A 16,379-nucleotide genomic window follows, 5' to 3' on the forward strand; every position below is an offset into this window, starting at 1 on the left:
CAAATTCCAGAATCCTGATAATTATTTTATATATTAAATGTCAAACTAAGGGAAGACCTTTAGCTACGCGTAAATTTTTTTTGTAGTATAAACATAATTCTATTTTTTTTTTCAAACATTCAAACTTTTATTAATAATGAAACTAGCGAGAAGTTAGGATATATGAGAATAAATAATAAAATATTACAGGTGAGAAACCACGGCCGGCCATCTCATGGCTCAAGTGGTGCTTGAGAGCCGGGCCCACTTTTTTTGGGCCCATAATTTTTCAAAAACAGTTATATATATATATATAGAAGCGGTACCAGAAAAAAATCTCAGAGGGGGCAAAATTAAAAAATCCGTGAAATATAAATATAAAAGGGGTCAAAATGTTAAAAACCTATAAGAAATTTTTTAAAATCGATGAAAAATTTAAAAATACATGACAAAATCTAAATTTTGAGGGGGCAATTGCCCCCTTTGCCCCCCATGTGGTACCGCCCATGTATATATATATATATATATATACATTTTTTAGTACGAAATCGGTGTATATATAAATACGTGGGGCTGTTCCAGTAAAATAAAATTGGGTCATGTACTTTAAGCCTGACATATTTTTTGTTTCTTTACCTCTTTGTTTCCAACTATCTCCAATTGGTCATATATAAAAGATTAAAATCAATTAAACATCTCTAGTCTTTGACAAATTTGGTGCCGCCATTCGCATACTCAATTACTCGTGTCTCATCCTTGCAGGAGTTGCAACCATGTCTCATCCTTTTATTTAAAAGGTATTTAATTTAATATTTAATTGTTTATTGATTTAAAGGAATAGATTAGTTAGATTTTATTGTTTATATTTATAGAGCTTATTATTATTGTTACACTTTATTTATATTTTAATAAATATTATGAATAGCTTAGCAATGATCTCTATTGAGAGCGATATACTGGTGGGTATGAATTACAATGTATTAATCGAGAACTTTGCTTTAAAAAATGCAAGGAGAGCTGCACGATTTACTTAATAATATGAACTAGGTTTATTTTTATTTTCAAACTTTGTTTTTGTAGTTGAAAATGTTTATCGTCGTAATACTATGCTATTATATTTTAACACTGACTCGTTATATTAAAGGCCCACTATTTATTTTCGAGCTAGACCCCGGATTTTTTTTTACAATCTCGAAGACGGCACTGTAAGAAACTATATTAAAACAAGACCAATTATTCCATTCTAAATGAGGAAGAGTCGAGTGGTTGAAGAGCCAGGAGAAACTTAACGTCTTGATTTCTTTGAAAACAAATCGAATTGATGGAGCTTTATCAAAAAATATCGAGTCGTTTCGATACTTCCATATAGTCCAACAATTCTAAGTTATGAATATAAGGAAAATGATTAGATATATAAATATGAATACGAAGTATAACCGTTTAAAAGAAAAATATAAAATTAGATATCATTATCTTTATATTAAATAAAAAAAGATTGTTGTGACATTATCATTTCATAAATATTGCTTATTTGTCATATCTAAATTAAGGAAGTACGCGTATTCACGTGTTCATATAGCATTCATACGATGTTCAAAACAAAACCTACATTAAAAGCATTTATATAGCTTTTTCACACTATGATATTTAAGAATTAAGACTGTAACAAGTAATATGTATTATAAGTGGCCAAACATAGCTTTTACACGGCATCTATAATAAATTTACATTACAATGCATGTATGAAGGACCAAATTCTTTATTAATGAGTACTTTAATAAGTACGTTTAAGTCCATAATTAGTTTTACGGTCGCTTGCTAAATTAGTTCGCATTGCAAATCATTTTTTCAACGAAAATTAGTTCAATGTATATGACTTGCAAAACACAAGATAAAATACCGCAAGAATGATGTTAATTAAAATATTTTATGGGGGTCATCGAGAAGACTCTCTAACATGAACCCGGTTAAAATAATATAGCCTAGACTCCTCATTGTATTTGATTTGTATTGTAAAAAAATTTAAAATATTTTGCTCCTACTTACCTTCCCTTTTTAACTTCAAAGACATTCAGACTTAGTTCCGTGCCAGTGTTTGGTGATTGATGAAGTTTTAATACATTTTCATTAATTTATCCCTATAATTAATCCTTCTTACAGTTCTTAGTACATATGGACTACATCTGCTTCAAAGGCCCAAAGGTTTGGTGGGCTTTCAAACTCTGGCCCGTCAATGTTTTGGTTTATCTTATTAGAAAGTTTGAAACACCATGAGTTTCTAGTCAAATGTATTTTTATATCTCGAACTCGAAAGTTACAACATGTAAATCCGTTTATTAATATCATGTTATATATATGCTTCACACATAGTGTATACAAAACCGATTATGATATATCATCATTTATTTTTCAAAAAAATAAATAAAATATGAAGTCAAAACAACCCAAACATAAGATTTATCAAAAAATACAACAACAACGGTACTCAATCCGGCAAAGTAGCCGGATTTGAAGGAGTTAAGATGTAGACAGCCTTACCCCTACACAAAGGTAGGGAGACTGGTTCCGAAAGACCTCCGGCTTAGGATTTACCCCTTGTAAAAATTCTCGACGGCAAGATGGAGCCAAACCGAAAAGGGAGTAGTCTCAATTTCATATCTACTCTCAATCTCAAAGAGAAGCAAAGAGAGCTCCCAACGACTCACTAGAGAGAGAAGAGAGAGAAACACTTTGACCAAGTGTAGGGAGTAGTCTCAAACATAAGATTTATCAAAAAGTAATCACATAGTTAAAACTGAATTTAGAGGAAAAAAAACACAAGTCACACAACAAAGTACAGCAAAGCACATACCGTTACTTTCCAAGGTGGGACTTACTTTGTAAACACCACCCACCTAAACCGTTTAAAACATCAAAAACAAAATATACCTTTACTTTCGGTTTAAGCAAATATATTCCTATATTTTCTCATATATTATCAACTTACATTATTCTTTCATTTTTTTTAAAGGTTTGTGATCATATATCTATATATCAAAAAATAATGGGACAACAATCATTGATCTATAGTTTTGTTGCAAGAGGAACAGTAATATTAGCAGAATTCACTGAATTCACTGGTAATTTCACCAATATTGCTTCTCAATGTCTTCAGAAACTTCCTGCCACAAACAATAAGTTTACTTATTCATGTGATGGTCATTCTTTTAACTATCTTGTTGAAGATGGTTTTAGTAAGTTTCTCTTTTCATCATCTTATTCATCAATTTGTGTACTTTTGTTCTTCATCTTATATAAAATGGTTTGGATGTTATTTTTTATGTTCTGTTTTTTTTTTCAATATGTATGGATACATTATGTTAATGTAGTTTTTTTTAATTAGTATTTAAATAAAAACATAGGCAGTTAGGCATAAGGTAAAAAGGTGGCTATTATATATCATGAATGATCACAGATAAGTTATTTTTATCTGTCATGATCACCACCACCACCACAACTTTTGGCTTTTGTTTTGGTTTGTTATGTAAGAATTTCAACGTACGAAATAGAATGTAGCTATATTGCCGATATTAATTAATTAGCGGCTTGTCCTGAATAGTTATCGGACTATGGGAGTTCCTTAAGCATCTAAAAATGATAGGCTGATTGCCATGTTGAAGATGTTGTGAGAGTGAAAAAGTTCGGGTTATTTGATGTGGGGTGTTTATTTATCAAAAAAATTTTAAGTTTTTGTTCAGAACATCTTTAACATGACCAATTGCGCTGAAAGTTAACTTCAGAGATCCTGACATATCATGAATTGACCTAAGACCGTCTTTAACAATCAGTATGTACATTTGCCATTTTCAGGCTAGGGATTAGGTGATATACATATATGGTTTGTGGATTTGGTATTATAGAAATACATATTCAAACATATATTTCAGAGACATGTATATGTCTGTGATATATGATAATATATGAATTCGGAATAGAACAATCCAACTTGGTTAGTTTCTTCATCATTTATCAACTAAACTTTAACTTCTTATAATGTTATGAAGCATATTGTGTGGTTGCCGTGGAAGCAGTTGGCCGTCAGATACCAATGGCTTATCTCGAGAGAATTAGAGATGACTTTACCAAGAAATATGCTGGAGGGATAGCTGCAACAGCTGTCGCCAAGAGTCTGAACAAAGAATTCGGGTAATCTCTGCTTTCTGGTTTCGGTTGCCTTTTTTTAACACCTGCCAAATGTTGATTTTAAGTGGCCAAATTTTATAATACCAGACCCAAGCTAAAGGAGCAGATGCAGTATTGTGTGGACCATCCAGAAGAGATCAACAGGCTTTCAAAAGTCAAGGCCCAGGTTTCAGAAGTCAAAGGTGTGATGATGGAGAATATTGAGAAGGTGAGGCATTATAGGTTTCTGATTCAACCCATATATGTTTAAAAGGGTCAGTTTGGGCCGTCTTTATTTATAACATGTCACCAGGCATATGGGTTGTGTTTAAATTTTAACTGACGGCTTTAAACAGTTGGGAGCTTGGGTAAGTAGTCATAACGGGTGGGTCAAACCTGTCATTACATCAAAACATGTTGAGTCATGCTCATGTGGCAACACTTTTGTCCTGTTTTACTGAATTTTATGAATAACCAATAAGACATGCTAACTGAAAACTATTGCTAATAATTGAATTCATGGGTTTTAATTATCAACTTTTGAACTTCTTTTACTTTTCTGCCACTATGCATAGTAGATTTATGTGTTCTCCATTGTTGAATTTCTTGTACATATTCTATATTAGAGGTGGTAAAATGTCGGTCAAACATGTTGGGTAATGGGTCGAAACAAGTAACTGTTTTGTAGCCTTGTAGGGTTGGATTGACCCTCAAATACATAAGTTATATATAACTGATGGGCATGATATGATTACAAAAAGTATATTTATCAAAGTTTCGGAATAAAATGTTTTGGGCGGTTCTATGCAGTTTAACAAACTTTTGGCTTATTTCGCTATTAAAGTTGACCCTCTGGATATAGAAAATAACAATCACAAGTTCACAACCCATCCATTACTAATATGATTAAACTTGCCACCCCTAAACCATAGTACTATAGTCCCTATGTAATCTTGTAATGGACCGTGTAGGTTCTTGACCGTGGAGAGAAGATTGAGCTTTTAGTTGATAAAACCGAGACCCTTCATTCTCAGGTATGTTCATTCAATTCCGAATTAACATTAAATAATACAACGGTTTTTATCTTATGGGTATAATTTTGCTGAACATGGATCGAAATGTTCCAGGCACAAGGTTTTAGGACGCAGGGTACGCAGTTGAGAAGAAAAATGTGGTTGAAGAATATGAAAGTGAAACTGATAGTTCTAGCAGTCATCATTGCACTGGTTCTCCTTATATTTTTCTCAGCTTGTCATGGTGTCAAATGTCTCAAGTGAATGTGCATCTTGGTTTTACTTTGCTAATTTGGTTGTCCATGATTTTGTTCCTTTTTTCTTTCTTTTCTTTCTCTTTGGGTTGACTATAAAAGCTTATTTTATGAAACAATGCTTGTATAGGTTGTACCTATGAAGTTATTATGATGATATTACATATATATTATAGAGGCCATTCTAATGATGGACTTTTTACTTGTGTTTTTTTTACCTTTATCACTAACACATTTATCTGCCAAAAAAAAAAAACTATACACGGTGACGAAGTGTACGCCATCATTTTTTCCAAATACTATCATTTCATACATTACAGCATTACATGTACGTATAACACCTTAAAACACACATCGGTGGTGTAAGGATAAAAGTGGTTAAAGAATGAAGATGGTATTAGTAACAATGTAACCTGATATTAGCTAAACCGATAAACAACGATAATATGGATTAAACAATTTGTGAATTATCTTTAAAAAATTACTCAGATGGAATTTTCACTGGCGTATGTGGTATTTGATCATTTTTCTTGTTTTATAAAAAATCATAAAATATGAAGGTGTTGATGGTATACAAAGTAGGCATTTAGGTCATAAATTTCAAATTAGTCCGATGGAATTGAACTTCATATTTCTTTGACTTTATGTAACAAGAAGTACAGCTTCTAGTCTTCTACCAATGTTAAAAGAAATTTCAGTAATGTAATTTCAGATCTTTTTACATAAATAACAGAGAGATTTAAAGAACTTAATAAAATTTTATACAAGTATATATAGTACTGCCAATGATAAATATAGTTTGTTACATCATAAGCAATTTAGATTGAGAGATTAAAGCAACAAGAATTGACCAGAACACCAACTATTACCCCTAAGACTTTACAATATGAGCTTTAGCTCATTTATTAACACCACCCTTCAAATAAATAGAAAACATACTCAAAGATATCAACAAGCTATTTGGTCTCTAAAGTTTTCAATCTGTTCAAATATGGGCAATCTTCTTGATCTATTGGGGGCCCATACATTCATTAACTTTTCAAGCCCATTAACAAAGTCTTCATCTAGGTCCAGTCCAGGGAGGTCCGGCAACAACTCTGACATGGGTCTCCATGTTTCCGTCTCCATTAACAGTTCGTAAGCCCGGTTTCTGGCCCGAATGTCTTCGGATCCCGGAATCTCGCCATTAACTACTTGTTGGAGGACTGAACATGCTTCATCGTATCGTGCTTGTTTTATTAAGCAAAGGCCCAAGTTGCAAGCCTTATTTGCATCTGGATCAATCATTTGGGCTTTCTTATACACCACTTCTGCTGCCATGAAGTTGGATTTTTGCATATAGGCCCAGCCCAAATTTCCCTGTTTCGTTCAAAACGGTAAATGGTTAGATTAGACAGTTAGCTATAAAACCATTTGTCCTTAATACGAATTACCATATCAAAATGAATTTTATTATATACAAAATGGGAAAAGTGAATATAAGGTTGTCCGGTACTTAAACTTAGGTGTAGGGCTGTAAACGAACCGAACAACACGAACAGAGCCTTGTTCATGTTCGTTCGTTTAAATTAACGAACAGTTCATGAACAAATAAACGAACATAATGACTTGTTCATATTCATTCGTTTGTATTTCATGAACTAATGTTTACGAATACAAACGAGAGAAAACTAATGAACGAACACAAATGGACGAAAACTTTATAAATTAAGTATTTTGTTTAAACATTTGTTAAATAGTTAGGTATTAGTATATATTATATAAAAGAAATATTTATATTTAAACTATTTATTATAGTATAGGTTATTATGTGTATATATATGTAAACAAATATGAAGGACTATTGTTCACGAACATAAACGAATGATTGTTTACGAATGACGATAACGTTCACAAACGGATTATCGAACGTTTATCAACGTAAATGAACAAACAAGAGCTTTGTTCGTGTTCGTTTATTTAACTAAACGAACGAACTTCCCACCGAACGGTTCATGAACTATTCAGTTCGTTTATAGCCCTACTTAGGTGTGAAATCCATCACATATTAATTTTTTCAATTATTGTTGAATTTTAATTAAATCACATGGCCCCCATGAATTTAATGGATTAAAAAAATAACATGTCAGTGTTGTACACATAATCTTAAATATCTAACAGCCTTATATATATTTCCATCCCCTATACAAAATATGTATCAATGTACATCACATACAACAAAATGAGAGTCTTTTCGGGAAAAAAAAATCTCGATGTCTATTTCTAAAAAAATAAAATTTAAAAGAATGAGATGTGTACCAAAATTCTCGATGTTTCTTGTCTCTCGGAGACTTGAAACTTTTTGCCAAACGAGCGAAAACTAATGAATGAACACAAACGAACGAAAAGTTTATAAATTAAGTATTTTATTTAAACATTTCTTAAATAATTAGATACTAATATATATTATATAAAAGAAATATTTATATTTAAACTATTTATTATAGTATAGGTTATTATGTGTATATATATATATGTAAACAAATATAAAGGGTTATTGTTCACGAACATAAACGATTGATTGTTCACGAATGACGGTTTATAAACTATTGTTCATGAACCACTGTTCATGAACATAAATGAACGCACGTTCACGAACTGATTATCGAACGTTTATGAACGTAAATGAATGAACAAGAGCTTTGTTCGTGTTCGTTTATTTAACTAAACGAACGAACACGAACGAACTTTCCGCCGAACGGTTCATGAACTATTCAGTTCGTTTACAGCCCTACTTAGGTGTGGAACCCATCACATATTATTTTTTTAATATTTGTTGAATTTTAATTAAATCACATGACCCCCATGAATTTTATAGATTAAAAAAAAATAACATGTGAGTATTCTACACTTAATTTTAGGTACCTAAGATGCTTATATATATTCCCATCCCCGTATACAAAATATGTATCAATGTACATCACATACAACAAAATGAGAGTCTTTTCGGGAAAGAAAAAAAAAATCATTGTTAGTTATGTCTATTTCTAAAAAGATAAAATAAAATTTAAAAGAATGAAATGTGTACCAATATTCTCGATGTTTCTTGTCTCACAGAGACTTGAAACTTTTTGCCATGCGATCTCGCGGTCTTTGTTGGTCTACCATTAAACGCTTCACCTCTATAAATCATCCTTAGCTTCTGCTTTAATAACGCGATTTGTTCATCCACTTTTCCGCATTTCTGTTAAAAAAAAAATACACAATTCGAGTTCTTAGTTATGAATCAGAGTATTCCCATTTAAAGCCAACCATTTATGTGTTTGCAAATATGTTTTTACAAATAATCAACATAGTTTTATAATAAATCGTAAAGACTATGAGAATCTTTCATATTTGGAATTTTGGATTAGTTTTTTTCTAGGAAAGCATGTGACAAAAATGCTTTGAAATTGGATTATTTTTTTTTTTTTTACATGTATATACATCAGTACATGCATGCATGAGAAGTGGGTAATGTGTGGATGAAAGATTGTACCTTGAACAAATCAATAAGAACATTATCAAGAGATTCTTGTGCACTTTTGGGACAAAGGCCCCTAAAGGATTTGATGGCTTCAATGGCTTCTTCAGTTCTATCCAATTGTTTCATGACAACTGCCATGTCTTTTAAGGCACTCTCTACTCTATCTCCTGCATTTATAGCCTTCCAAAACCACACTATTGCACCTTCTTGATCCCTTTCTACAAGCTGCATATATATATATGCATTATTTCAATAAAATCAAATCTAACAATATATATACTATATATAGGAACAGGACCAATGAGAATTGAGAAGTGAGAGAAATAATTACTTTATGATAAGATGATAAAGTATAGGGATTAGTTTCCTGGAATGTAACCATTTTTGACCGAATGTCTATAGTAGGAAAAAACTAAAGTTATGTGTATTGTATGTAAGCAACTCGAAAAAATGTTTATTGTATGTAAGAAAACATACGTGACAACCATATATAGGTGCCACTTGTCAGATTTTAATTGGTTGAAACGAAATTCTTACATACAATAAACATTATTTCAAAGTTGTTTACATACAATACACACAACTTTAGTTATTTTCTACTATAGACATTCGTTCAAAGTCTTACCTTCGAAGAAACTAATCCCTAAAGTATAATACATGACAAAATATATACAAGTGAATGTTGAAAGATTTTTTTTTATAGAAAAGGTTTTCTTAACGTGTGTCCCGCAAAAGCTTTTTAAAGTGTTCATTTAATTATTTCTTTTTATCAAAAATGTAATTATGAAACAATATACTCGTTCATTATTTGAAATGTAAATATACGAAGTGTCAAATAATTGAGTTAGAGTATGTTAATTCTTAGGCACATGAAATTAAAAGGTGTTATTTTTTAAAAAGCCTTCATGTGTTGAATTTATTTAACACAAACACTAAAAAAAAAACGTTAAAATGTTCAATTAATTCTTATCAATAGACATTATCAACCAGAAAATGTATAAGGGTTTTTATTTAACATGTGAATATTGTTTATCTTATTAACACACCTTCAAGCTAGCGAGAAGCTATGATAAATTTGTGTACGTAGTTACCAACTAATATGAGTGTTTTATAACAAACTTATGTCAAAAAGATAAAAGAACAAGTTGTATGACCTTAAAAGTCATATGTTTAGAACCATATAATGACAACTTAACTACAATATTAAAATAGGTTGTGGACAAAATCATCTTGGTATAGAAGGACCGAGGACGGACTCGTTAGAATTGTTGATCGAGTGGTTTAATTTTAGGAGAATATGACTTAAATACGTAATAATTACGTAACAAGATCCAACATAATAACAAATGATCTAATAATAAGATAATAAAGTCATCGGATCTAACCAAAATGAAATTGTAATAACTAAGAACCCGAGTTTGGTACAAATTGTTTTACTTAATACACAAATTGTTATAACTAGGGTTAAATTGGTTTCGATTGTTTCTGTAGACTATTTTAAAGATTTAAGCAGTCTACAGAAATAATTTATGAAATTTATCATCGTTTATAAAACGAATTTTCGTTGTAAAAAAAATCGTATTGTATACTTAGTTAAACACAAATTCATACATAGAAATTAACACTAGAAGAAAGAAAATTTAACCTGAGCATGTTTAGCTTTTACATAAGGGCCATCACCAGATGGGACTTTATGAATTATATGAAACTGGTCTTCTTGGGTCTTCATTGAATTAACTTCCATACTCTCCCTAGAAACCTTTCTTTCTCTTTCTACAATACACACATCTATTTCCAACAATTATTATTATTATTATATGTAGGGTGAATGTTAGAAAACTAACAAAATGAACCTGGACACATGTATGTCCACCTAAACTTCTAGCTTCTCATATTAGTATTTCTATATTAAATATTTATATATTATCCATTCTGTATGAATTTTATAAATTATTGGGGATCCTAGATAAGTAGCTAGATATTTTATTTTTTATTTAAAAGTGAACTTCATTCAATAAGTATCCATCAAAATGGCGATACCAAACAAAATACAACATTTATGTACAAATACTATATCAAGAATCTACGCCAACTATCCCAAGTAATATTAACATTTTTCTTTCTATTACTATATCAAAGAAAGGCCAAAGATTTTATGTCTTGTACAACTTTTTCGATCTTGACTTGGACATTTGAAAACCTCGCTTAGCTAGATATAACTCTAGAAATATTTATCTACGGGCCTAATATTCTATTAGCTACTTAAAGGGGGAGGGGGTGGTTAAATTTATTAACCCTCTCAAAATCAACTAATAATATTGCATACAATTGATCTTAACCTTTTAACCTTCCTAACTATTTTTATTGGTGCTCTATAAATTTTCAACTCTCCTAAATTCATTTATTTATTTATTTTATTAAACTAAACAACTTAATATAAAAACTTAACATTTCATATAAAAAAAATAATAATAACATTACATTGAAATATATATTCTATATTTACGGGGAAATTCAACCCCCCAAAATCAACTAATAATATTCATACAATTCATTTTAACCTCTTAACCCTCCCAACTATAATTACAGACGCTTCATAAATTTTCAACCCTTTCAATTTAATCTCTTTTTCTTTTCTTTTTTTATTAAACTAAACAGCTTAATATAAAAACTTAACATTTCATAAAAAAATATATATATAACATTTCATTGAAATATATATTCTATACTAAAAATTAAAGTTAAATTAAAAACCGTAAACTAGAATAATAAGTTGCAAACAATTGTAAAAGTTCATCAAGCAAAAAAGAAAAATACAAATTAAACTTTTATTAATAAAAAAATCACAGCCTCCCATGTTCTTCTTCTACATTAACTGTAATCTACCAATAAACTTAAACATGATTGACATATTTTTTGAAACAACACGTGGCGTAATCCTTAATTGACACGTGTCATTTTAATTTATTTATATTATAAAATTAGTTTTTTAGTTGTATATAAATTCAATTTCTTTATTATACTTAGAATTATATTCTAACTCTTGCTTTATTAATACAAAAGACATTATAACCTTAAATGATTGACCGTTTTCTTATTAGTAAATTGCCTCTTTTTTTTCTCAATTTTTCAACTCCTATTACTTATATTAATTAGAATAAGTTATTACATGAAAGCTTAAAAAATTTGAGTTTACATCTGAAATCACAAGGTTATTTGACATCATCCACTATGCCTACAAGTTCCGGTTTTGATGTGTTTTTAAAAATTTAAGGTAAATCCAAAATTCTAACTACACATATATTATATTTATCATTACTGTTTAATATAATTTAGCTTCAATCATCGATTTACTTTAACAACAATTTATTTTCATACTCACGAATCATGTACAAGACATATTCGAATTTATTTATGATACAATCTATATAGCTGGCGTAAATTGTACGGGTATTGGGACTAGTATATGTATATTAATATATACTAGAAATAAACACTCACGCGTTGCCGCGACGCTTTTATAGTAACGTCGTGGACAATGATTCATTAAGCTTAAACACGTTGCCGCAGATTGTATTACACACCTTGCGGCGAGACTCAAGTAGATTATCTTTTCAGATGACAATGTTTTGGTACAAATTTGATAAAGTCACCAACAAATATTTATTTGACATTGTAACAATAAAGCATTTTATTGATAGGCTAAAATGTAAAAGATAACAACTTTAGGGGGTTAAAAGGTAAAGAAGTAAAAGTTGATGGGCTAAAATGTAAAAGGAAAAAATTTTGGGAGTTAAAAAGTAAAGAGAAAACTTTAGGGAGTTAAAATGTAAAGTAGTAAAAGGTGATGGGCTTAAATGTAAAAGGTAAAATCTTTAGGGGGTTAAAAGGTAAAGAGTTCAAAGTTGCATGCATGTATAGTTCTACCATGTGCATAAAAACTTGTAAAAAACCAGTTGGTTTTTAGTATATATATAAATAGGCACGCATACAACTCTTTTTTTTTCTTTTAATTTCCGATAGAGTAAAATTTTAGTGGGACTCACCCAAACGGTCATAATTTTACTTCTCTCCATTTATGCTCCACCCTTTATATTTATTTGTTTCAAGATTATCTCACGTTGCGTATGAAAGTTGAAATGTAAATAGTTTTATTTCTATTTAAAATTGAAAAAAAATTCCCGACCTTACAAGAAGTAAGGATTGGATCTTTGATCTCTGTTTATAAATACAAGAGTGTTAACCACTTGATTAAATCTTGCTAGAATATAACTTTTTAATGATTGCTAGTCCAATAGTAAGGAAGTTTTTCTTTGAGGGCTTGGACTTTGGGAGACCCACGTTCGAGTATAAGGGGGTAAGGTTTTCCCCTAATATATTGTTGTGCCTTTGGGCGAATTATTATGGGGTTTTTTTTTATGGTATTGGGTGAGGGGGTTCTTTAGCGTGAGCCTGGTTAATACAACATAATCTAGACTCTCACGTTGTGATTTTCGATCCGTATTTATTAAAAAGAGAAATATAAAAAAAACACGATTATACTTGTGGATGAATTTGCTAGTCTAATTTCATTCATGTATATCATCATTGGGAGTTTACTTGTATTTAAAATCAATATATTGTCGAACTTTGTTGAAAAATTGAATAAAGGGGTGTTTTAACCTTTAATGCAACGGTGAACATATATTGGATATGCAATAATATAATATTTGTGGCACTAGTAACATTGAATGTGGACATTTCTGCTATTATTAGGATTTACATTATCTAATATTAGTTGTATGTATCAAAATTTCAAAACAAGCATGAATATGTATGATGGTGTCTCTACTTTTCACCACTTTTATATTTATATTTATTTTTATGGCGTATTTTTCATAAAAACAACCCGACGTAGTGAAAGCCGTTGGTTATTTAAACCGAGCGTCACTATATCTCCACTTGATAGATAGGAGTACATTTCTATAGAGAACTCTAATCTACTAAGCTTCTAATTAACCATTAAAAGGTTAATTGAGATACGATTTTACATTTAACAAGAATTGAACCTTAAATTAAAAAAATAAAACCCGGATGATTCATCATTTCACCATTGTCCCTCCACCACCTTATAATTAGTTCTTGTTGGAAAGACTTCTCCATGACTAGAAGTTATTAGCTATGTATAGTATAGATTAAAAAAGAACAGGCTTTATACAATTAGCATCGGATATGCGAGAAAGTTTGATTCCTTTGATCCTTTCCTTATTAGCATCAGATATAGCCAATGGGTTAAAACCCCATTGGCATTCCGAAGTCTTGCAATGATGCTTGGATCCTGCGAGATCAGGGTTTGAGTCCGAGCAGGCGAGATTTTACGTCCAATTTAACGTCGTGTCTTCTGTAGCGGTTAAATTGATGGGTTTTCCCTCCCTTGTGGTCGCTGATTTCGTGGATCCGTCGCTAGTGACTGCCTGTCTGTATGGATGTAACGACTAGCCGTCCCGTGACACGAACGTTAATAATAATAATAATATTAATAATAATAATAATAATAATAATAATAATAATAATAATAATAATAATAATAATAAATAAATAAATAAATAAATTTTGAGATAAACATGAACCTGACGTATTTATGAACCTAGACGACATGTAGCATGTCATTCGGAGTTTAATTACCAAACTGTTTGGAATCACTACAACGACTATGAGCCGCTTAAACGTTTTTTGGCATTAACTTAGAGGCATTTTTTTAAGTTTCAAAAACATCATCAACAATGTATTATTAGCATAGTATCCTCCCGACGTTACTAGTGGCGAGGGTTTTCTGGTAATGACGATGATTTAATGGTGGTGGCGGACTTGCGGCAGTGGCAATTCGTGTATAGATTGATGTAATTCTAATTAATGTAAAGTACTAATGAAAATATTTTAAAAAATAACGGTTTATAATATAAATTAGTAAGATAAGAGTTTAAAATTTAAATTAATTCATTATGGATAAATTGAGTTATTTCTTAGGACTTTTCGCAAAATGAGAATTCATTAAGGACAAAATCGGTTCATTTTAAAACAAATTTTTTCTAACTATTTCCAAAAATGAAAGTGGAGAATTTCTATAAAGTAGTAAAATGAAACAAATGATCCTTCTCGTTTTCTCAAAAATGCAATTAAACTACTTATTTTATCAATCATGTTTATTTATTATTTTAAAATCTTAACTGATGTAACTTGTAAATGGTATCTTAGTCCTTCCATGAGGGTTTTGGGCTTGGGGAGACCCAGATTCGAATCCTGAGTAAACAAGATTTACTCCTATATATCTCGTGCCATTTGGCAGATTAATAGGAGATTTTCCCGCCTCCGTGGTTCCCTGAAATTCGAATGACATCTTGCCCGAAAGATGTAAGGGCCGATAAGTGGGACGAACAGACTCTGACCATTCAAACGTTCAAAAAGAAAAATTAATTTACAACATCATCTGCATCTAGACTTCTAAAATAATTACACTACTCATTTTTACATCAATAGTTTAAACTACTCACTGCTACTGCCGCTACCACCACCACCCGTCGTCGCCACCACGCCGCCACAACCACCGCTACCATCACACGAGCATTTGTCTATTCCTGTTTTATTCGGAATTAAGATCGACAAAAAATAAAGAAGTTTTTAACGATGGAGTAAAAAGAAAAAAGTATCTACTTTTTGTATTTGTAAAAAAGGTTTAATATATTAATATAATTTTTTCATCTTTAATCAAATCTTCATATACAACTTCATAAGATAATTTTTTTTCAATTAATAAAATAGCTAACCTAAATAGTGTTATTGTGACATCGTAAAGCATAAATAATTTTATTTGGGTTTTAGTTTAAAAAAGTTCTTAGTAATAACAACTGATAAGATTAGTTAACGTAATCATATAAGTGTGCATCTGAAAAAGTATTCAACTTTTAAATATATAACATGAATTGTTCATGTAACTTTCTAAATGAACAGTACCAATTATAATTTTTAGTTTTTCAAATAAATTGTTAATAAGCTACTATCCTCTTTAATTTTTATTTAGTCTTCAATTTATAAATTGTTACAATCATGACTTATAAACATTGTCCTTATGATCTTGAACATATTTCTTAAAATTTTTGATCATAAAGGAAGATTCAATAACTTGGCTATATTATGCTTTCTAGTTTTTATGGATAAAAACTAATTTCACAATATAATATTATGCTTTCGATGGATAAAGAGCCGAAATCAAAACGTATAAATGATTCAATCGATTTGAAGACATGGTTGGGCCAGCAACTTTGATTGGGCTAATATATCACTAAAACGTGGATTCAACTATATACAAATGGACTAATATTGATACAAGCCATGGGTGGCCCACGGCTCATCCTTGTAAATTGTTACTAGCATCATACCCGCATAATGCGACGTAGTCGTTGGCGGTGAAGGTCTGGTGATGGGGGCGAT

The 16,379-nt window shown here is 30.7% G+C and overlaps 2 protein-coding genes across 2 annotated transcripts; one reads left to right on the forward strand and one right to left on the reverse strand.

Moving 5' to 3' along the window:
• The first annotated feature begins 2,994 nt into the window (after window positions 1-2,994).
• Window positions 2,995-5,595, forward strand: LOC122607785 (vesicle-associated membrane protein 721-like). Its single transcript, XM_043780833.1, has 5 exons — window positions 2,995-3,212; window positions 4,023-4,164; window positions 4,249-4,369; window positions 5,112-5,174; window positions 5,268-5,595. The coding sequence occupies exons 1-5, from the start codon at window positions 3,023-3,025 to the stop codon at window positions 5,415-5,417; spliced, it is 666 nt and encodes a 221-aa protein (XP_043636768.1). The 5' UTR covers window positions 2,995-3,022; the 3' UTR covers window positions 5,418-5,595.
• Window positions 5,596-6,145: 550 nt separating this feature from the next.
• Window positions 6,146-10,701, reverse strand: LOC122608248 (protein SULFUR DEFICIENCY-INDUCED 1-like). The gene is made up of 4 exons (XM_043781334.1): window positions 10,558-10,701; window positions 8,925-9,137; window positions 8,475-8,630; window positions 6,146-6,766 (listed from the first exon to the last, which is right to left on the reverse strand). Exons 1-4 carry the CDS (start codon window positions 10,654-10,656, stop codon window positions 6,356-6,358), a joined length of 879 nt encoding a protein of 292 aa, XP_043637269.1. The 5' UTR covers window positions 10,657-10,701; the 3' UTR covers window positions 6,146-6,355.
• Window positions 10,702-16,379: the final 5,678 nt, after the last annotated feature.

Source organism: Erigeron canadensis, chromosome 7 (genome assembly GCF_010389155.1).
Source record: "Erigeron canadensis isolate Cc75 chromosome 7, C_canadensis_v1, whole genome shotgun sequence".
Lineage (NCBI taxonomy): Eukaryota > Viridiplantae > Streptophyta > Magnoliopsida > Asterales > Asteraceae > Erigeron > Erigeron canadensis.